Genomic DNA, 24302 nt, shown 5'->3' with positions numbered 1-24302 from the left:
GTCAAGAGATGATTTAACAAGAAAAAGGGAAATTAATTTGTATCTTTGTGTATGTGTAGGTCACGCTTTGGGAGGAACTAGTGCCCCGCCGCAACACAGTGAGTAATAGTACTATCGATGTATCTTTAATCACGTTAATAATTATTGCTATTGACGTTTTGTTCTTCGCAAGAAATTATGTTAACATGTATGCTACTTGGGAATAAGTGTGACATTATGGAACCATCGAAAGAATTTGTGAAGTTATGAATCTATGAGGCCAAGGGCCAATTTGTGAAGCTATGAATCTGTGAGGCCAAGGGCCAATTTGTGAATCTGTGAACCCATCAAGCCAAGGGCCAATCTGTGAAGTTGTGAACCGACAAGGTTGTCCTGAAAAACTGTACAGAATCAGATTAACCACATGATTTCTACATTCACTTACGCTTTGAAATGTATTATAATTTAAATTGAGCATCAAATCATTTATGTACTATTGTTCACTGAGCCTGGCTCACTCTATGTTATGTTTGTTTCTGTAGGTAATCAACCTGGAGGTCGGTCCTAGTGCTGACACCGTCACACTTTTGTCAGCCTAAGCATAGCCAAGCACTTGGTCGAAGCTGTATATTTTTGTGGTGTTTTGCTAGACTGTGGCTTGTACTCTAGTTATTGGCTTAGGATAAAATGTACATAATATTTTTATTATACGCCCAACCTTGGGGCAGGATCTGTATATGCATATGTATATAACTAGCTCAAATGTGTATCTCCTTAGCTCCATTCGTCTTATGCAGTGTCTGTGATCCTGGCATGGGAATAAGAGCTCAATGGATGTCATACTTTCTTATATAGTATCATGATGTCAATGCTTCCGTTCAGGCCCCTATATTATATATCAGGTTGAGTGTCCATTTCTGCATAGGTCATGCCCAAACTTCTAGGGGTGGGTTATGGGTGTGACAAGTGGTATCAGAGCACGAGTTGTTATCTCACACACGAATCCATTGAGCTTTAGGATGTCTAGACAAGAGTAAGCATCATGTACGACATCTTGAAAACGTATGAAAAGATCGATGGCAACGTTTAATGTACTCTATGGTAATAATTTGAACTATGGTTATTGTATATAATTGAATGTTATGTAGGTTATGGTGAGAACAAGGACAGAAGATTCGGAAGATGCTACTTCGGCGTAGTTGGACCGAATGGAAAGAATGATTATGGAAATGGTGGAGACCTTACGGCAGCAACAGCAACAACCACAACCGCCACCGCCACCGGTACCTCCACCTGTAGTACAAGATTTTCATGCTGAGGACCGAACCATTACACTCACAAAGGAGTTTAAAAAGATGAAATCACCGTCATTCAAGGGAGGAATAGAACCGATGAAAGCTAAAGCATGGGTGCTAGGAATAGAGAAACTTTTCGAAGTATTTCCTTGTACTGAAGTCCAGAAAGTGCAACTTGTCGCCTTCACTCTTGAAGACGAGGCGAAAAGATGGTGGATGCTTACGAGAACTGTGCATCAACGCTTAACATGGGATAGATTTTTGGAGCTGTTCTATGATAAGTACTTTCCCCAAAGTATACGAGATAAAAAGGTGACTGAATTTGAAACTCTTCGACAAGGAAGTAAGATTGTTGCAGAATATGAAGCTCAATTTGTAAAACTAGCTCGGTTTGCGCCTCATATGGTGGATACGGATTATAAGAAGGCATGGAAATTTGAAGGGGGATTACGGGGTACTATCCTAGACCGAGTCAATATGTTAAAGCTACCTACCTATGTCGATGTGTTAGAAAGGGCTGTTATAGCAGAAGGAAACCTTGCTGCTCAGAATCGAATTTCCGAGTGGAAAGGGAAAAGGCAGAACAATCAATGGTCAAAGGGATCAGTTACTCCACCAAATAAGAAGCATAATTCAGGGACTTCCAGCACCACCACCCCTGCTTAAAACTCCACTCCTGTGTGTTTAGACTGTGGAAGGCAGCATCGTGGGACTTGCCACTGGAAGACTGGAGCTTGTTTTAAGTGTGGCAAAACGGGTCATCGGGTAAGGGATTGCCCGCAATAGACTCAACAAAAGGGCAATAGGACTGCTACAAGTTCTGCGGGGTCTACACCAACCCCCAACACTAAGACAGCTGCTAAACCTACTAACAATAAAGATACTGCGAGGCAAGGCAGGGTGTTCGCATTGGTTCCGGGAGATGTACAAAATGCGGCAACAGTGGTGTCAGGTACATTTATTGTTCACAGTCATTTTGCTCATGTATTGTTTGATTCTGGCTCCACCCACTCTTTTGTGTCGAAACTATTTGCTCCTAATCTAGATAAAACTGAAGAAAACTTGTCTTATATGTTGTGTGTGTCTTCACCTTTAGGAGACTCTATGATCTGTGCTTCTGTATACTTAGCTTGTGAACTCCAACTTGGGGATATTCGGGTGTATGCTAATCTGTTACCTCTCGACATGACCTATTTTGATGTTATTCTAGGAATGGATTGGCTGAGTGATTATGGTGCAACTATAAACTGCTTGACTAAGCAAATCAGTTTCCACTCTCTGGGACAATCGGAGTCTATTGTTCAGGGACAGGAAGTGACTTCTCCACCTTGTTTGATTTTCGCAGCAAAGGCTTGTAAATTAATTCAGAAAGGGTGTCAGAGGTATTTATGTAGTGTTTTGGAGGGGCAAGTGATGAATGGGGATATTGACGTGATTCCAGTGGTCCGTGAATTTCTGGATGTTTTTCCTGAAGAATATCCAGGGCAGCTGATAGACCGTGAAATTGAGTTTATAATTGAAGTGGCGCCGTGAACTCAATCTATTTCTAAGACTCCGTATAGGATGTCGCCAGTTGAAATGAAAGAATTAAAGATTCAGTTACAGGATTTGCTTGATAAGGGATTCATCCGTCTGAGTGTACCTCCTTGCGGTGCGCCAGTTTTATTTGTGAAAAAGAAGGACAGGACACTTCGGCTATGTATTGATTATAGGGAACTCAACAAGGTAACAATCAAGAACAAGTACCCCTTACCACGGATCGACGATTTATTTGACCAGTTACAAGGGGCACAGGTCTTTTCTAAAATTGATCTACGGTCCGAATATCATCAATTGAAGGTCAAAGTTGATGATGTGGAGAAGACAGCTTTTCGAACCCGGTACGGTCATTATGAATTTCTGGTTATGCCCTTTGGAGTTACTAACGCACCGGCAGCATTTATGGATCTAATGAATCGTGTTTTTAAGCCTTATCTGGACGAGTATGTGGTAGTCTTTATCGATGATATCCTTATATACTCAAAGAGTGCAGAGGCTCATGAGAATCATCTTCATCTAATCCTTCAAACACTTCGAGAAAAGAAGCTACACGTAAAACTAAAGAAATGTGAATTCTGGCTACATGTGGTAGCATTTCTGGGGCATGTAATAACAAAGGATGAAGTCTCTATAGATCCACACAAAATTGAGGCGATCGTGAATTGGCCAACTCCTACCAACGTGACTGAGGTACGCAATTTTATGGGATTAGCCGGTTATTACAGGCGGTTTGTTCAAGATTTTTCCAAAATCGTTTTGCCGCTTACACAATTGACTCAAAAGGGAGTTGCATTTGAATGGTCAGAAGAGTGGGAATTTGCCTTCCAGGAGTTGAAAACAAAGTTGACTACAGCACTAGTTCTGGCCTTACCATCCGGTACCGAAGGGTTTGTAATCTACAGTGATGCTTCGCATAAAGGGCTTGGTTATATACTTATGCAAAATGGAAGAGTTATCGCTTTTGTCTCTCGACAGTTGAAACCCCATGAAAAGAATTATCCCACACACAACCTTGAGCTAGCAGCTGTAGTTTTTGCTTTGAAGATATGGCGGCATTATCTGTATGGCACTACTTGCGAAGTTTATACTGATCACAAAAGTCTCAAGTACCTTTTTACTCAGAAAGAGTTGAATATACAACAACGGCGCTGGTTAGAGCTGATTAAAGACTATGATTTACAGATTCATTACCATCCTGATAAAGCCAACACAGTTGCAGATGCGCTTAGTCAGAAAAATATGGGAGATTTGGCAAATCTATTTACGAAGCAAGAGGAGTTGGTGATTGAATTAGATAAAATGGATGTGGATTTTGTGATACGTTGACAGGAAGTCGTAATAGTAGCGATGATAGCTCAACCAACCTTACTTGAAGAGATCAAACTACGTCAAATGGAAGATGAAACACTACAGAAAGTATGTGATGAGTTGAAGACAAAACCAAAATCGGGGTTCAGTTTAGTGGATTCAGTGCTCAAGTTTCAAAACAGAATATGTGTCCCTAATATGTTGGAACTTAAATAGAAACTAATGGAAGAAGCACATGCCTCAAGGTTTTCGATGCATCTGGGAAGTACCAAAATGTACCGGGATTTAAAACAAAACTTTTGGTGGCCAGGTATGAAAAAAGAGATCGCAGAATTCGTTTCTAAATGTCTACAGTGTCAGCAAGTGAAGGCAGAACATCAGAGACTAGCAGGACTGCTGTAACCCCTTCCAATCCCGAAATGGAAGTAGGAGCATTTGACCATGGATTTTGTTGTGGGGTTACCACGGACTCCTCGAGGTATGAATTCTATATGGGTCATTGTAGACCGGTTAACTAATTCTGCTCACTTCCTTCCAGTGAAGACTCAGTATAATGCAGATAAACTTGCAGTAATTTATGTGAATGAAATTGTCAGGCTTCATGGTGTTCCGGTCTCAATTGTGTCAGATAGGAATCCAAAGTTTGTTTCGAGATTCTGGTAGAGTCTACAGGAAGCAATGGGTACAGAATTAAAGTTCAGCATAGCTTTTCACCTGCAGACTGACGGTCAATCCGAGAGAACAATACAAACTCTAGAAGATATGCTTCGAATGTGTGTGCTAGATTTTCAAAAAAGTTGGGAAACCCATCTACCATTGGTAAAGTTTGCATACAACAATAGTTACCATTCGAGTATTGAGATGGCACCTTATGAAGCTCTATATGGAAGACTGTGTCGTTTCCCCGTGTGTTGGGCCGAAGTTGGGGATAGATCATTGCTAGGGCCTGAAATTGTGCAGTTGACAACTTAAAAGGTTAAGATTATTCGGGAAAGACTGAAAATTGCCTAAAGTAGACAGAAGACTTATGCGGATAACCAACGAAGAGATTGAGAATTTGAAGTGAATAGTCATGTATTCGTAAAAGTCACCCCAATGAAAGGACATCCGAGATTTGGAAAAAGGGGTAAGTTAACACCCCAGTATGTTGGTCCCTTTCAAATTCTGGAAAGAGTGGGCCCGGTAGCTTACCGAGCGGCCCTCCCACCGAGTATGAGCCAAGTACACAACGTGTTCCATGTCTCTATGCTTCGGGCATACCTTTCAGATCCATCTCATGTCATAAATTACCACCAAATTGTGTTGGATGATAAGCTAAGCTATGAAGAAAAACCACTTCGAATTTTGGATCGACAAGTCAAGCAGTTACGCAATCGAGAAATTCCAATGGTAAAAGTAGAATGGCAAGAACATTACGGAACCGAGGCTACTTGGTAAAAAGAAGAGGAAATGCAACACCAATATCCGCATCTGTTTCCATTTTGAGGTAAAGCAAGTTTGTGTGACCAAACTTATCTAAGGGGGGGGAGAGTGTAATAACCCGACCCTCGTATGTGATTCTGACATATTTTTAGTCTCTTATTCTGTGCTTTCAAAATGCTTAAGGTGAAACTTCCTGAGAAAGTAAGTTTAAGCTCATATATCTTATGAATTGAACCTCTATCTGTTTGGTAAGGAAAGTATCTGTCACAATTAGAATATTAAATCAGAAATTGAGGGCCTTAGAGGCTTGGTAATCCGAAACTGATTTTATATTTGGAATCGACATAGTTTTAATGTAACAATAAGCACGTTCGTAGAAATTTGATTTGGGATGATTAAACTGGCTGATTTTTGTTTTACTCACCTCATATATATATATATATATATATATATATATAGTTATGCCCAACATTGACTTAGAAGCTTCAATTGAAAAATAGCTCCTAAGAGAAAGATTAGGGGAGAGAAGAGTTGAAAGGTAGTAGGAGAAGAGCATCAAGAAGGTTGGGAAAGCTTAAGGTATGTAGATGTTTATCTTAATTGATTCCTACAACTCTTCTTTTCCTAATTTGTGTGAGATATTCTCATAATCATGTCACTTAAGGGTTGGATTGTGATGCTATGTGTGTGTAAGAAGGAATTGGCAAGATAACCTTACTTTTGAATGTTATGACTCAATTTCTAGTATTTATGAGAAGCTACACTCTATTCCTTCAATTGACTTGCTTGAATTTAATTATGTGGCAAGGCTTTGTGTATATGTGTCTATATGTAGAAATCTCATGAGAGTGAGTGTGTTGATGAACTTAAGATGAATGATCTAACTTATACTCAATTGATGTATGTATTATGATCCCTATTCACATGAATTTGGGACCTTATACTCGCAATTTATTGTTAGGTTTGAGGCTCTAAACATACCAACAAAAACATGGAATTTTGAAGGAATTTTTGGACTGTTTTGAGCAGAATCGCCGCACGTGCGGGGGTCATGGCTGCATGTGCGAGAACCCCAGTCACACGTGTGGGAGTCATGGCCGTAAGTGCGGCGAATGAGGAATTTTAGGCATTCAGCTACTGTCTAAAAAGCACGTGCGGGCATCACTGCTGCACGCACGGGGTCCTTGCCGCACGTGCGGGGCTCACAGTGCGGCCCAAGCTGGAAAACACGGGTCGCTCCGTTTTACGTGCTAGATCCTCTAATGTTGTCAAAATCTGTAATTGATGTTGTTTTGATGTTCGTTAATTCAGTCGAAGTAAAACGAGTCAAGAGATGATTTAACAAGAAAAAGGGAAATTAATTTGTATCTTTGTGTATTTGTAGGACACGATTTGGGAGGAACTAGTGCCCCACCGCAACACAGTAGTAATAGTACTATCGTTGTATCTTTAATCACGTTAATAATTATTATTATTGACGTTATGTTCTTCGCAAGAAATTATGTTAACATATATGCTACTTGGGAATAAGTGTGACATTATGGAACCATCGAAAGAATTTGTGAAGTTATGAATCTATGAGGCCGAAGGCCAATTTGTGAAGCTATGAATCTTTGAGGCCAAGGGCCAATTTGTGAATCTGTGAACCCATCAGGCCAAGGGCCAATCTGTGAAGTTGTGAACCGACAAGGTTGTGAACCGACAAGGTTGTGAACCGACAAGGTTGTGAACCGACAAGATTGTTCTGAAAAATTGTACAGAATCAGATTAACCACATGATTTCTGCATTCACTTACGCTTTGAAATGTATTGTAATTTAAATTGAGCATCGAATCATTTATGTATTATTGTTCACTAAGCCTGGCTCACTCTATGTTATGTCTGTTTCTGTAGGTAATCAACCTAGAGGTCGGTCCTAGTCCTGACACCGTCACACTTTTGTCAGCCTAAGTATAGCCAGGCACTTGGTCGAAGCCGTATATTTTTGTGGTGTTTTGCTAGACTGTGGCTTGTACTCTAGTTATTGGCTTAGGATAAAATGTACACAATATTTTTGTTATGCGCCCAACCTTGGGGCTGGATCTGTATATGCATATGTATATAACAAGCTCAAATGTGTATCTCCTTAGCTCTATTCGTCTTATGCAGTGTCTATGATCCTGGCATGGTAATACGAGCTCAATGGATGTCATACTTTCTTATATAGTGTCATGATGTCAATGCTTCCGTTCAGGCCCCTATATTATATATCAGGTTGAGTGTCCATTTTTGCATAGGTCATGCCCAAACTTCTAGGGGCGGGTTAGGGGCGTGACACTAGAGCATAAAGATGCAACTCTTAAGCACACCTAAAGAGTGACAAGCAAGGATGTATGACAATACTACCTGCTCTGAAATGATGTGAGGAGTGATGCCAAATCAACCAATCAAAGCAAGTATGACATGCAAGAAAGCTCAAAGCTTAAAGCTAACCAAGGAGCTTGTACTAAGGGCATATGAAACAAGCTTCGAAGAGCCAAGGACAACCAAAACAGTCCTAGGTCATGCTAAAGGGAGTCTAAAACATGCAAGGGCCAAAGCTAAAACAAGCCAAAATGAAGGACCGAAGGCAAGATGCAAGTAAGGCCAACAAAGGGGATTACACTACACCCATTATAACCAAACATGGCATGACTTAACCAACGAAAAACAGAGATATGGCATGTCAAAATAGGCCCAAAAACCCACTTAGATGGCATCCCAAAGACCTAATCATGGAGGCATGCACAATGACCCAACCTTAAGGCATAAGACACCAACTCTTCAAAGCTTTGAAAGGATGGCAAATACAAGTGTATGAGCATGAAACATGGACTGAAATAACATATGAGATGATGCCAAATCATGGAAAAAGGTCCAAGTAGTGCATGCTAATGACTTGGACCCTCAAAGCTAACAAGCTAAAATGTATGGCAGCTATACAAAGTAATGCATGCATGACCAAAACAACATGAATCAGAGCTTTAACATGCTGAAATATGAACAAAAGTTCCTTTGGGTCGAGTCAAAATCATGCTAAAACCATAGCTTACAGCACAAAGCATGCTAAGGCAATAGAGAGGATTACACGACAAGTATATGGTGCATGTAAGAAGCCATTAAACCAACCTAGAACAGAGGTATATCATGACCAAATGACACCAAATACTTTCTGAAATGAAGCCAAAACATGCTAAGAAAACATGCTACCATTACAAGGCATTAACACAAGCAAATGAGACACAAGGAGAGAGGGGTGTCCCCCTCCTATACAAGACACTAAAACCACCTTTCCACCACTAAAAATCCTCTAGATTTCAGTGGTAGAAAGGTCATGCAAAGACAAGAACAAAGGCCAAAAGAGACGGCTCAAAACAAGGCCAAACAAGGCCTAAGAGGGGGGAGACAACCCCCAACCAAAAAGTGACCTTAAACAATCATCTAAAGCATACAAAATCAGAACTTTTTTTAGTTTATAGTTAAGCTTAAAACTATATGCAAATAGGTCTAAAAGCTTAAACCAAAATGGGGAAACAAAAGGTTAGTTGCTCACCCTTGAAGAACACCTTGAAGAACACAACTCCAGCCACTCCCTTGGATCAAAACCAGTCCAAGAACTCTAAAACCAACTTCCTAGTGCCTCAGCAACCAAAGGAAGGTGTTCTACAAGGTGCTATAGTGCAAAAGTATGAACAAAATACACTTTAGGTCACAAACACACACACACAAATATATATATAGAGAGATATATATATATATATAGAGATAGAGGGATATATGAACTTTATATCTATTTTTCTCAACCTCTGGTTAGGGAGGGGAGGCTCCCCTCTTATAGGAAATCAAGTTCAAAGCTTCTTAGAGAAGCTAAGCTTTAGTTCAAATCCCTCCATACACGTGTATGGAGGGGGAGGGTCTGTGCTCACCAGCTGGCACAGCTGGCATGCACAATGCCTGAAAAAGGCAAAGAAAAGGCCTCAGCCAGAAAATATGGCCGATCGACCAAAATAATGGCCGGCTGACCAAAAAAAGTGCCGATTGGCCAACACTTTTGGCCGATGGCAAGAAAACAAGGCCGATGGCTTCAAGCCTTGGCCGGTGGGTTGAGGGGATGGCAAACAAGCCACCCTCTTCCCTCAGAAGCAAAACCACAAGTCCTTGGTCCACAACCAAGCACAAAACAGACAAGTTGAGAGATCCTAAGGCAAAGCACGCAGCCGAGACCTTCGAGAACTCAAAACGAACACGAGCATGGATGATCATCGAGTGTTCAAATGATGACATCCAAGTCTTGAGGACGGTCAAAAATGGGGTGTCTACAGGTCACTCGAGCGTAGGATCTCTCGCTCAAGCGATGAGACTAATATGCGTGTATTCCTTAAGTGCCTTTGCTTGAGCCACCAAGAGATTCACTCAAGCGCACAAAATTCCTTCCTAGTATTTTTGTAGACAAAGAAAACTAGTAGGAGCAAAGTTTCTTAGCTCGAGCGATCAAGGCAAATTACTAGGAAACTTACAACTCGATAAAATATGTTTGTTCGCAGAATTGACAAAACTAAGGGACCTAACAAAATAGTTGACCTTAATTCCCATCAAGTTCTCTTCAAAATAAATCATCGTAAAATCGTCATTAAAAATAATTATTTGCAATTATTTTTTACACGTCGCTAAAAATTGACAATTACTAACTTTTTTGTCACAGTTTATATAAATTGTCGTGAAAACTTACAATTAGTGACATTTTTCTGTGACAATTTTCAATCAGTCGCTGAAAGTTCAAAATTTGAGGTTTTTTTGTGATGATTTTTTTGAATTGTCTCTAGAACTTATAATTAGTGACATTTTTTGTGGAAAAAAAAAAAAATTCAAACTGTTGCTAAAAATTAATAATTAGTGATGTTTTGTAATAGTGGTTGATGAAAAATGCCATTAATTATCATAGGACCTATTGGACAATAAGTCCACTTATTAGGACCTATATGTAAGTCCCCTGTGGATCTCAGGAGCAAGATCAATTGCGATTCCCCATGGTAAAAATCCTAATGAGATTATGCATTTTTCTCGGAATAAGACCTAACAATGCTAGGCATTCTATAATGAGTCAAATCAAATTCAATTTAATTAATTAATTTTTTTTGGGGGGGGGGTACTTGTTTAGTAATCTCCTCATTATGTTTGAGGGCTCGGTTATTATTGGATTTGGTTGGTATGAATTTCCAAATCATTTGATTGTGTAGTTATTATTATTATAGTTGTGGTGTCGTGCATCCTTCTATTTAAATTAGTGAAAACAAATTATATTACTTCTCGATTTCTATAGCGGCTCTGGTTTAAACCCGACCTGTTTATTGTTTTGGATCCTTCCTTTCTTGTCTTGTTTGTTGTTCATGCCTTCTTCCACTTTATTCTTAGTTGAATTTGGCTATTAGAGTGTCTTGGGAGTTTTGCTTGTTCGCTTGAGCAAACTTTCTTACGCTCAAACGAACTTTGAGGACTTCTAGTAGTTTTGCAGGTCTATAAAACTACTGAAAGTATGGCATTCTTAACTCGAGCGGTCTTTTGGAACTCTCAGTACTTTTGTAGGCTTGCAAAAGTACTGGGAGGGTGGTGTTCTTCGCTCAAGCAGTACTTTGTTCGCTCGAGCGGTTTCACTTATTCTGTCTGGTCGCCCGAGCGACCATTCCTCTACTCGAGCGGTCTGCGTGTATATCAGTCCGTAAAGTCACCTTTTTGAGTCACTTTTGCATACCTCTCTCTCTCTCTAAACATTTCAAAACTTCAGATCTACACACACACTCTCTCTCTCTCTCTAGTTCTTGAACATTTGACCCAAATACACCTAGATCCATCAATTTCTACACCCTAGTTCCTTGGATAAAAAGAGAGAGCACATCGAGGGTTTCGTTCTAATCGGAGAAGTTCGTGTTTTCAGCTCCGTCAAGCTTTACCCATCTTTCCTTTGAGTCTTCTTCCTTGAGGTAAGGATTGCATTGACTCTTTTTATGATTTTTAACTTAAGTTATTTGCTTTTCTAATTAAGTTAGTGATTTGGAGATTTTTGGATAAAACCTAGGGTTTTGGCTTCGAAATTAAAAGAGGGGTTTCAAAATGGGTTATTGTAAATGATTGTGGCTTTGTAAAAATAGTTGGGTTGTGATAGATCATGGATTTTATCAATGGAAATTTATTTTAAAGAAAAGGGGGTTTTGCCCTAAATTGTGAGGATTTGATTTTTGTAAAGAGAAAATGGAAATCGATGTTGGTTTTATGGTATTGGAACATTGATGATGATGATGATGGTGGAGTTGGATATGAATTATCACTTCTATTTGAGAATATTGGAAAGTATATCTGTGTTGAAAATTAATTCTCTATTTAGAGATATCTGTTTTGGGCTATCGGTGGAGGATAACTATGATTATTGTAGAAATTGCATGAAGAATAGGTGAATTGAAATTATTTTCCCATCCATTTGCATTGAGCATTGTGACACAATTACTCATCGAAAATGTATACAGTTTTGAGAAAAATGGGTGAATACCTTGATGAATTTGGGTAGAAGTGTAGTTGTGGTACTATGTTGGCCTGGTGTCCTTGGTGAAAGTTCAGAAACCTATGCGGTTAGGTGTCGAGCTTTTCGGTTAATACCGGTAAAACTAACAAATGGGTAGTGCTTGTAGCCTACTTGTAGACACGTCCTAGGGATTCCTAGTGTCGTCTTCACTGCCAACTAGGCATTGCATGGTTTGGGAAAAAGATATAAAATGTTTTGGAATGAGTATTGCATATGCATTCATCTTATAGCTCTGTTAAGACTTATACACTGTGTTAGAGTATCTTTACTAGGCTTTGGCTCACCCTATATGGAAAATCATTTTCAGGTGCTGATGATATGCCTTCGCCAAGGCAATAGTTTGGGAAGACTTGGAGCCAAGAGCTTCTATTTTGTCACTGTTGTAATTATTCTGTACAACCTGAGGTCTGTATGTGTATTGAGTTTAAACTCACTTTTGTTACAACCATGCCCCGTCTTGTAATGTTGTAGCTAATAGGACATTACTATATCTGTGTAACTTTTATTTCATATCACTTGCTTATGACATATGCTATAGATTTAGGGTTAGGACTTATGAATGTATAGTTGCATATGTGTCATCTTTTGTAACCATAGACTCATATGAATGTAAAGAGAGATCTCATTCCATTCTAAATGTATTGTAAATGGGTAATTGTTGTGAGATGGTTTTATTGTTATATTTTCGGAGTGTTACAATTTCGATTTTGTTAGGCCCGCTTTGTAATGTGTTTTAGTTTTGATTATTCTTGAGTTGATTATTGAATGTGGATATAAATTTGATTTTTGGAATTTCATTTAACTAACCCAAATTATATTGTTTTAGTTCATATTTGACTATGTTAATGGTGGGGATCATCTTGAATTTATCTAAATTATTTTATGCTTTAATCTTAATCGAAGATTTATTTTAGATTATTAAATTTCATTCATTTTGGACTAAATTGTTTGAATCACGACTCGTTTGTAACCATGTATTATTGTTGTTGTTGTTGTTGTTGTTGTTGTTGTTGTTGTTATTATTATTATTATTTATTTTATCATCTTGAGAGAGTTACAAATATTTATGGTGTATAAACAAAGTATATTTTGTGGTGAGAAAAATTATAATATTTTATAAATTATGTTATAAAATTTTATAATGTAATTATAATGTACTTTTCATTATATATATATATATATATATATAAAGATGTGAATTAAAAGAAGATAAAAATTAATTAATTAAATGTTTGGAAAGGGGTAGACCCATGCGAGGGTGCTGCACCCTCCCCTCCCTTGCCCCCCTCCTCCTCTTCTTTTGACTTCTCTCCCTTTTCTTTATTTGTTCTTGAGCGGCAGTGTAACGCCCTCAAAATAATAACGTTAAACCCATCAATATAGACATGCATTGATAAATAAAAGTTCCACAATTCTTCTATTCATCAGAGCTTCATTACATAAAGTATTACATGTTAACGACAAAAGCAAATGCCCTAAAGGCTTACAGCTTTCCAAGTTAACACTTGGGTACAACAAAAGAGTACTAACTCATTTACACATTAAGCCCTTGGCTTGAATTTACATGTAATACATCAAAAGGGAAAAGACAACAAAAAGTCCGTCAGCCTCAAGCCTCCCAAGCTATGTCCTTGGAGGTGGCATGCTACCTGTACCTGAAATGATGTTCCCATATAGGGTGAGCCACAGCCCAGTAGAAATACACTAAACCAAATATGAACAATGACTAAAAGATTAGCAGTTTGATAGATGGCCAACACTAATACTTTCTCTTATTACACTTTACAGTTTCATGACATACAAGTCCATGTTACAATCCATTTTCCAATTCCTTTAAATTCTCAATTTATAACCCTGGCTTAGAACCTGGCCAAACAACTCACATGAGATGGTAACTCATATTAAGCACTTTCCCATTTTATAACAGATAAGCATACTAGCTATATCACACACCAACAGATAAGCATACAAGCTATATCATCACTTCCATAGATATGCATAAGAGCACTATCACACTTCCCAAGACAAGCATATGAGCCATGTCAACACATCACTAGATAAGCATATGAGCTCTATCTATGGAGTCCATCCCCTATCTTCTCCCAAACAACATCCGGTTTAGAGGTCCATCCCCTATCATCCCCTAAACCGTGGAGTACATCCCCTATCTCCTCCAACACAACACAATGTATATAAACAATAATTATACACATCATCAACCAATACATAACATTTAATGTATTCATTCAACCGTCATACTCAATGACACATTCCGGTGATTAGTTTTAGTTTGCCTAATCATCATGCATTGTCTACAACAATCAAGACTATCCTCCACCGATAGCCCAAAGCAGTTATTTCTATACAGAAAATAAATACAACAAATGGATATAAAATCAACATTTTCAACTAGGTGAGCGATAAAAAATCCAACTACACCCTTCAATCTCATACATTCCCAATCTCAACATTTCTAATTCAATTCCTCATTTCTCACAATTAATTTTACAAATTAATTAATCGATGTAATTAGGGTATTTTCCATAATTCACATTCAACCCTTAGGTTCCACTTTCATTAATGTTTTGACATTAATTCCACTTTTCCATGCCAAACATGCATCTAGACTTTTATATAGTTAAAACCCCAACTTTGTAAATTTGCACAAAAGTCCCAAACTTTCACAAAATTACCAAACCAACTCCAACATCTCAAACTACTAAAATTTAAAGACAAAACCCATAGTAAGGAGTAGGTTATCCCTACCTCGAAGTTAGAGCTCGGATGGAGAAGAGACCAAAACCAAAGTGCTCCAAAAGCCAAGATTCTCGGATCAAAACGACGCCCTCGACGATCAACACAACTTTTACAAAGGCCGAAGGAGAGGAAAACACTCTAACTAGATTAAACCCTAGAGAGAAGGGAGTTTCTAGAGAGAGGAGCTCTCAAAACGACTTTTTGGAAAGTAAGAGAGAGAAAGAGAATGGAAAAAGTGATTTGAAAAGCCAAAACACGGAGCTTTAACCCAGTCGCCCCGCTCGAGCGTCAAACTCCCCGCTCGAGCGTCACTCACAAACTCCCGCTCGAGCGTTAGCAATCCCGCTCGAGCGGCGGATACACACCCCTATAACTTTTACAGAACCAGATCTCCGCTCGAGCGTCAACCCTCCCGCTCGAGCGTCACACACAACTTCCCGCTCGAGCGTTGAAACTCCCGCTCGAGCATACAACACTGCAGAGGAGATACTGGAAGATGGAAAACTACGCTCGAGCGTCGAAAACCCCGCTCGAGTGGACAAACAACAACGAAGGGCCCGTTCGAGCGTTGAAATACCCGCTCGAGCGTGATGGTCAAAATCTGGGCAACTACTCTTGGTTTCTAAGTTCAACCAACCTGTTTCAAACTCGCCCAATACAACCCAAGACTCGAATGCAAGGAGTAAAGGATGTAAACAAGACATATACAACAACCAACTCCACGGAACCTAAGTCCGGATACAACAGTTAAAGAAAAGGGAAATCGGGATCGCTATAGGCAGTGCTCCTCTCTCTCTCTCTCTCTCTCTCTCAGTTCTCTCTTAGATTTTTTTTATTATTATTAGTTTTTTTAAAATTATCATGTAAGATCTTTGATCCACCAAAATTTATTAGGTTTTAGACCCTAGTCGTTGAGGCCAAAGTGAAGAGCTTGGCAAGAGCAACATTTTGGCCAATGGAGATCAAAATCTTGCAAAGTCAAAAATTGGAGTTTTTGCTTGTTTCTTTTTCTAGCTTTTGAGGTAGGGATTTTCTAAACATCGTGTATGTGTTTTAACTTTATTATGTGTTATTTTGATAGTGTAATGTTTGAAAAGATTAGAATTTTATTAATGGTATATTAAATATATAAAAAGGGGGAAGTTCTCAACATTTTTTGAAAATCTCTTATTAGTTGAGTGTGATTTTTGTAGGACTTATTGATTCTGAGGAACGTATTTTTTTCAAATGAGAAATCCTCAAATTTTAATAAAATCCTAGAAATTTAAAATGTTAAGATTTAGATTTTGAACTAAGTTTGTGAAAAGCTTATAAGTGTTAAAAACATATGTTTATTTGAACAAATGAGAATTTGAAAGTGGATGTTTAAAGAGATGAGATTGATGATAATGTTGTTGGGAATATTGGAAACCATTGAGGTTCCTTTTGGAAATTATTTAATTTAAAAATATTGAACTCTTGAAAAAGATGAAAATATTTATCATGTTGAGGTATTAAGAAAAGTTGAAAGAAACATATGTTGTTTTTGACATTATAAGATTCTTGGTGAATTCTTGAGTTTGAATAAAAAGGAAGAATTGATAAAATAAAATAAAAAAAAAAAATTGGAAGAATATTATGATTCTTGATTGAGTTAGGAAAGAGGAGATTGAACGTGTGATTGTTACTCATATGTTGAAATTATTGAAAATACGAGATTATGAGTTATATTTGTCTCTTAAAATTTATATTTTGTATAGAGATAATTATTTGGGCAACCGTGGAGGGTTACATTGAATATTGTAGAAATTGCATGTGAAACAGGTAAATTGAAATATTTGCAAATTCATGCATGACATTGAATATTGCATAATCTCATGATTTAATCCTCTCATTGGATTTGAGAAATCGATTTCTTTTTCAAATTGATTCATTGGGAATATTTGAAATGTGTTGAGTTATAGGGTAATACATTTGGTAAGTCCAGATGAGGGGTGTAGATTGGTATTGTTTTAGTTAGCCTAAGTGTCCAGGAAGAAAGACCGAAAACACGCACTGAGTAGGTACCACGTGCCTTTCGATTTGGAACCGGTAAAGGGGAGATTGGTAGTGTTAGTTATACATACTTACATACACCAGCCTAGGGATTACCAGTGTCGTACTTACCGCCTCTTGTTCTATCAAATAGATGATTGAATTGGTTATGTTTTTGAACAAGTATATGGCATGAGAATTTCAAAATGAGAAAACCTATGATTTTGGCATTGGTATCTCATATGCATTGCATCTCATGATATTGTTAAATTGTGTACACTTTATTTAAATTATCTCTGCTAAGCTTTATGCTCATTCCTTAGTGGAAACCATTTTTCAGGCGATTTTGGTGTGCTTTCGCCGAAGTGAAGGCGTGGAGGATCTTTTTGGAGCACAAAGCTCAGTTATTTATTTGTTTCGTTTTGTTTTGTTTTGCAAGCCAAGGGCTATCTATGTATGAGTTTGAAAACCACTTTGTTATAACCGGGCAAAGCCTTGGAACTTGTAACCATTAAGGCATTAATTTGTATATTGTTGCTTTACCTTGTTATTGTCACATGCTATAAATTTATATCTTAGGGTTGATGAATGTATTAATGCATGTGGTCTCTCTTTTGTGAAATCTCATGTTGGATATCGTTAATGGAAAAATGGAGATTTAGTATGAATATTGACTATTGAAATGTCCATATTATTCAATGTTCTTGTATGCAATAATGAAAAGTAATGGGATTTAGATTATGTCTATGAGCTAATCTAGATATATCGGATGCCAATATTTTTGGGAGCACTACACATTCTTAGAATAAGACCTAGAAGCATAGACATTATTGGAATAAGCCCTGATAAGGTTAGGCATTTTGGAATAAGTACTAACATTCACTAGGCATTTTCTAAGGCCTAACATTCGCTAGGCACACAATGATTAGTAGATGCTCGTATATGAGATTAGGAAGATGTTTTGTTAAATCTCATATTTTTGAGGTATTAATATTTCGTAAGAGGTATTAGTGATTTATAATAACTTGGTGGTGTGATTTTTAGATGATAATCTAGTTTACTCCCTTATATTTATTTTATCTATTTTATTTTCATCTCATCATTAATAATATTTAGTTCATCTCTTTTTAAAATAAATTTTCTATCCTATTTACTATATTTCTTCCTTACTAAGAAAAACATACACACACACCAAAAAAAAAAAATGGCCAACCACCCCCATCCTTTCCCATACCTATTGATCTTTGATTAATAGGCAACACATGCCATACCGTGCCATGTTTCTCCTCCTTCATTTGCATGTCCTTTTTATTTTATTTTATTTTTTCTTTTCCTTGCCCCCAAGTTTTCTTCATTATAAATTGACGAAAGTTTATTCTTTCATCCCTTTTATGCTTCGTCATTCTCTCTCCCTCTCTTTGTCCGTTTCATCTCTCTCAATTTGTTCTCTTTCTTCTCCGTTTGTAATATAACTTTGAGTTTAATTTGAGAGTGTTTAGAATGAGAGTAATTAATTTTATTCAGAGGAAAGTTATAGATTTTGCCAAACCTTGTATACCTTGTGCATTAAAATTTTAATCTGCTACATTTGGAGATCTATGGTGAAACATCAGATGATTAAAGTGTTGGTGACAGAAGAATTGATTTGAGGTAACTATGTGTTATACAATATGCTTTCTTTTAAATCACTTTGTAAAGAGTTTCATTGTGATTACTTCTTATTTGTACTCCTCTTGATTATTTTGGTCATTTTATAAATTCTGTGAAATTATTCGTTATTGATTCTTTTGATTATTTCAATCATTTGATAAAATTCTATGAAGTTATCCTGTGTTGACAATGTTGATTTGTCTGACTAAATGATGTGGAAATGCTCCGTAAGACAGAATAATTTCTGAGTAAGGAATTTGCGCCCTTTATTATTGTCATGTGACTTTTCATTTTTTCAAGGTAATTATTATTCAATTGTCTTAGAATCATGTGGCATTACTGCGTGGCACTCTAAATGTAATTGAAAATTCCATAGATAAGACATACTAACTCACCTTTTTTAGGTAGTTAAAAAATCAAAGATAAATAATGTCAAATGATACTCCAAGAACATCTAATAATTATTATTGTTATCATTTTAAACATCATTACATGACTTTTCTTGTTCCATTTTCTTTGTCAATGTCAATAGCTCATTTAATAAAAGAGACTTGTGAAATGTGGACAAACAATAAAGTTATCAAAAACAAGTTGATCAACTACCCCATTCAATACCACCGGGGTTCATGGCTAAGTGGAGAATGCAATTCTCTCTACAGGAATGATCCATGTTTGAATTTTGAGGGTGTGAAAAATGGTTGATTTTGAGTTGGCTCTCTTTGAGATTTTGCATTGTTTTGATCGATTCTGGGCTCTTTTGTGGCGTGTGGCTGAATTCCATTGGTGCCTCGGTATTGGATTCCTTTCTATGTATTTGGGTTAAATCTGACCAACAACTGACTATCCTAGGGCCAAGCCTTGCGGATGCAATGACGACACCACAGAGCATCCTTATTACTGTTAAAAAAAAAAGAAAAAAAAAAAAAAAAAACCTACCTCTTTCAATGCGGACAAGTTAGAATTTGTAGGTTATTTAATTGTAACAAAACAAACTAAAAGCTAACTTTTCATTGCCACAAAGAAGAAAAAACGAAAGAAAAAATGGCATTTCCGCCTTCAACTTCAAGGATGGGTTTTGGGCTGTTACAATTATGTTACTTGTGGAGTGGCATATATCTCATAGTCACTACCACCTCCACGAATACCTTTGTTGGGAATGAGACTGATCGCCTTGCATTGCTCGCCTTCAAAACAAACATAACACAAGACCCTCATGGGGTTATGAACTCATGGAACAATTCGTACCATTTCTGTGAGTGGAAATGTGTTAGATGCGGTCACCGGCACAAGAGAGTCACCATTATAGACTTATAATCTAGAGATCTAGTTGGTTCCTTGTCTCCTCACATTGGGAATCTCAGCTCCCTTCACAAGTTGAGGCTCAATAACGGCACTTTTCGGGGTGAAATCCCTACTAAAATTGTAAATCTGTTCAGGTTGCCAAAAACTAACCTGAGCACAAACAATTTTGAAGGAGAAATTCCAGCCAACCTTTCTCGCTGCTCAAACATCACATACCTTGGTGTAGGTTCCAACAATCTAGTAGGAAAATTCCCCGAAGAGCTTACTTCATTATCAAAGCCCATATACCTAGGAATTCACTTGAACAATTTGACAAGAGGTATTCCTCCGTTCATTGGGAATCTTACTTCTCTCGTAAGAATTACTGTGGCTTATAATCCTTTTGGTGGAAGTATTCCAGATACCTTGGGACAAATGAAAAAACTAAGTTTCCTTGGATTGGATGTCACTCAACTCTCTGGTATGATCCCTTCTTCCATTTATAACCTCTCCTTGCTAACTATTTTTTTTTTTTTTTTTTGTCCCTGATAACCAACTTCACGGTAGTCCCCCATCTTCAAATCCTCCAGCTATATGGTAACCAATTTACTAGACATGTTCCACTTTCAATATCCAATTCTTTAGAACTAGTAAGTTTTGATGTGGAAGAAAACAACTTCAATGGGAAAATAACAAATGATTTTGGAAGCCTACAAAATCTCAGGGAGATATAACTATATCAGATAACCATTTTAGAAGCGAGGAACTTGATGAACTAGCCTTTCTTGGTTCTTTGGTCAATTGTAGCAATTTGGAAAAGTTGAGTATGGAGAAAAATCAATTCAGAGGGGTATTATTACCAGATTCTGTGGGCTATTTGTCAGGCCATCTCTTTTTCTTTTTTTTTTTAAGGCTTGATGAAACCAAATCTATGGAACTATTCCTTCAACAATAGGTAATCTTGTCAACTTGGCTTTGTTAGGTATGGACAACAACCATATCACTGGCGAAATTCCCCCTAGCATTGGTAATCTTCAGAAGTTCCAAAGGTTGAGTTTTGACTATAACAAGCTCTTGGGAAAAATTCCAAGTTCCATTTGAAAGTTGTCATTGTTGACTGAACTTTACTTGGCGGGCAACAGAATAGAGGGGACCACACCCTCAAGTCTTGGTAACTGCCAAAATTTGTTGTTGCTGCACTTATTTCAAAATAACTTGAGTGGCACCATTCCTGGAGAACTCTTGAGAATCTCATCTTTATCAATTTCATTAAATCTAGCTCAGAACCGTTTGTTTGGTTCCTTGTTTGCTGGCGCTGGAAACCTCAAAAATTTAATGGAATTGGATATTTTTGAAAATGGGTTGTTTGATGAAATTCCTAGCAGTCTTGGCAGTTGTACTAGCCTTGAAAACCTATACTTGCATGAAAATTTCTACCAATGATCTATTCCTCTTTCATTAGAAACTTTGAGAGGGATTGCAAACTTTGATCTTTCTCATAACAACTTTCCTGGCAAAATTCCAACATTCTTAGAAAAATTTGCCCTACAAAAACTCAATTTTTCATTCAATGATTTTGAGGGTGAGGTACCAATGAAAGGAGTTTTCACAAATGCGAGTGCAATATCAATTATTGGAAATTACAGACTTTGTGGTGGTATTTCTGAATTACAACTACCCAACTGCATCACCCAAAAATCAAAGCATAAGATGTCTCTTTCACATATATTACCAATTACAGTAGCTTTTGTACTTGTATGAGGAACCCTAGTGTCTCTCTATATAATTTATTGCTTCAAGAAGAAAAGAACAACTCATAATACAATTCCAGTATTGAAAGAATTGTTCTTGACAATCTCTTATGAAAAACTCTTCAAAGCAACAGATGGTTTCTCTTCCGCGAATCTGATTGGTTTTGGTAGTTTTGGCTTTGTATATAAAGGGATTCTTGATCAAGATGGGGAATTTGTCGCTGCTGTCAAAGTACTTAACCTTCAAAACCATGGAGCTGCAAAGAGTTTCATGGCAGAGTGCGAAACTTTGAGAAATATTCGACACCGAAACCTGGTCAGGATCATAACTTCTTGTTCTAGTGTTGATTTTCAAGGAAATGAGTTTAAAGCTCTAGTTTATGAGTTCATGCCTAATGGGAGTCTAGAGGGATGGCTACATTCAAGTCCAAAAACTAATAATGGGCAAAATGAGCACCGGAGACTCAACCTTCTAGAAAGAATAAACATTGCCATAGATGTGGCTTATGCACTTGATTATCTTCATCACCAATGCCATACACCGATCATTCATTGTGATTTGAAGCCAAGTAATATCCTTATTGATCATGACATGGTTGCCCGTGTTGGAGATTTTGGTCTAGCTAGATTTTGCCCAGAGCTTACCATTCCTAATCAAAGTAGTTCAATTGAAATAAGGGGATCCATTGGATATGTACCTCCTGGTAACAAATTCTCTTTACCCTTCTTTTACTTTGACATATGCCTATTCTAGGATGAAAATTTAAAGCTTCAAACAAAATATAAGTTAACTATCATTGAAGGAATGTTAAATGGGTACTGATCTATCTACTTCTCAAGATGGGGAATTTTGCATGGTTACCTTAAGACCTAGTCCATAGCTAGTCAACTGTTAGTCATAGAATTAATAAATGGCTATGCTTTCCATTGCTAATACTGGGAATATGTATAATGCACTGCTTTCATATTATTATTTTGACATTCTCATATACCAGATTTGATTGTTCCTTTTTTTCTTTTATAACATTTTTGTTTTTAGGCAAAACAAATTGTTAGGGGTTTTCAATGTGAATTGCTTTAATGGCAGAGTATGGTCTTGGAACTGAGATGTCCACTTATGGAGATGTCTACAGTTATGGGATCCTATTATTGGATATAATAACAGGGAAGAGACCCACTGATAGCATGTTTGAGGAAGGCCTTAATCTTCATAGCTTTTCTAGGATGGCCTTTCCTAACCGTGTGATAGGAGATTGTAGACCCGGAGCTCCTAGACAATGATGAAGAAGAGGCAGGAGCAACAACAGCAGCTACTGCTGTTGCTTCCAGTACTTGGGAATCAATTCAAGTGAACAATGGTGACAAAATGGTGGAATGTCTAATTTCCATGGTCCATATAGGAGTGGCATGCTCTACAGAGTCACCGCAAGGTCGAATGAGCATAAGTAATATCCTTCATGAACATCATTTGGTCAAGAACAAAGTCCTTCAAGATGAACTTTCTACAAGGTATGAAAGTGAAACGGTCTTGCTCAATATTTTTAACTTCTTTCTTCTATAGAATTACACCTATCGTTTTATCGCATTGGCTTTGATCCTCCATGATTTGTCCTTGTTAACAGGAAGCCGCAAAGAAAATTGGACAACGGTGGGAGCAAGCATGGCATGCCTTCTATTGTGAGATTTCAAATTAGTTTGGCCTCTTCCAGTCAAATAGAATTCATGACTATTAACCAGAATAGTATGACAGTGACATTTTTTAAAATCTAATCCATTTTGATTGAATTTTTTCTTTAAATTAATAAAATCAACAGTTGTCATGTCTTTTTGTAGTAAATTAATTACATTTTTTTCTTTGTATAGTATTACTCTAAAAATATTGGCAACCATGCCCTTCTGTGGGTATTCTAAAATACTAAATTTGATTAACGGTGATTTAAATAATCAATAATGCCATTATGTGCTGAATGAATTATGTTAGCACCAGGAACTAATCTAGATTAAAACTTGTTATATCATTCTATATTAATTTTTGTTTGAATAGCATTACTCTAAAAATATTGGCCACCATGCCCTTGTGTGGGTATTCTAAAAGATTCAATGTGATTATTTTATGTGTTTGAACTTCATGAATTATGTTAACCCCCTGAACCAATCTAGAATGAGTCGACGGTGAGGCGACTAAGGGGACCGCAGACGACGAAGCCAAGGTCGTCGAAGGAGAGATTTTTTTCATCCTCTTCTCTACTGTAATTGATATATATATATATATATATATAAAGAGAGAGAGAGAGAGAGAGAGAGAGAGAGAGAGAGTGCAGATGAAAGAGATGACGATAATGGGCTTTGGGGTTTGCAATGGAGAGGTTGCTGGAAGGTAGGTCACCAACTGACGGTGAAAGGTTGCCAGCGGTAGGAAAAGATTATCAGAAGATGAATTGGGGGTTCAAAAAGAGGGGTATTGTGGGATTAAGGTGGAGGTTCAAAGAGAAAATGGGTGGGACTCAATTAAGTGGTCAGGGGTTCAAAGAAGTGGGGTCCAAAGAAATTAGGTAAATGCTAATAGTAGTCCTTTTTTTTTTTCTAGTCTCTGCAATTTGTATTATTTTTTATCACTTGATTGGTTTCTTCTTTGTTTCTGCTATGCCTTTTTTTGTTCAATTTGATTTTTTATTATTTGTTTGTTTTGGCTGTTATGTGAGATAATGTGAAAAG

General features: G+C 37.4%; 3 protein-coding genes across 3 annotated transcripts; all 3 read left to right on the top strand.

Annotated features, from left to right (window-relative positions):
• The first annotated feature begins 1208 nt into the window (after window positions 1-1208).
• LOC114293276 (uncharacterized) lies at window positions 1209-1940 on the top strand. The gene has a single exon (XM_028237312.2). It carries the CDS (start codon window positions 1209-1211, stop codon window positions 1938-1940), a length of 732 nt encoding a protein of 243 aa, XP_028093113.2.
• A 405-nt stretch (window positions 1941-2345) lies between these two features.
• Window positions 2346-2807, top strand: LOC145792570 (uncharacterized). The gene has a single exon (XM_082873310.1). It carries the CDS (start codon window positions 2346-2348, stop codon window positions 2805-2807), a length of 462 nt encoding a protein of 153 aa, XP_082729436.1.
• A 1658-nt stretch (window positions 2808-4465) lies between these two features.
• LOC114274790 (putative LRR receptor-like serine/threonine-protein kinase At3g47570) lies at window positions 4466-23053 on the top strand. Its single transcript, XM_082873193.1, has 6 exons — window positions 4466-4574; window positions 4660-4780; window positions 19992-20317; window positions 21299-21591; window positions 21640-22291; window positions 22675-23053. The coding sequence occupies exons 1-6, from the start codon at window positions 4466-4468 to the stop codon at window positions 22866-22868; spliced, it is 1695 nt and encodes a 564-aa protein (XP_082729319.1). The 3' UTR covers window positions 22869-23053.
• The last annotated feature ends 1249 nt before the right edge of the window (window positions 23054-24302 follow it).

This window comes from Camellia sinensis, chromosome 1, assembly GCF_055761805.1.
Source record: "Camellia sinensis isolate YWXY chromosome 1, ASM5576180v1, whole genome shotgun sequence".
Lineage (NCBI taxonomy): Eukaryota > Viridiplantae > Streptophyta > Magnoliopsida > Ericales > Theaceae > Camellia > Camellia sinensis.
Note: the sequence above shows the minus strand (reverse complement) of the source record. Positions and strands in the feature narration are given on the sequence as shown.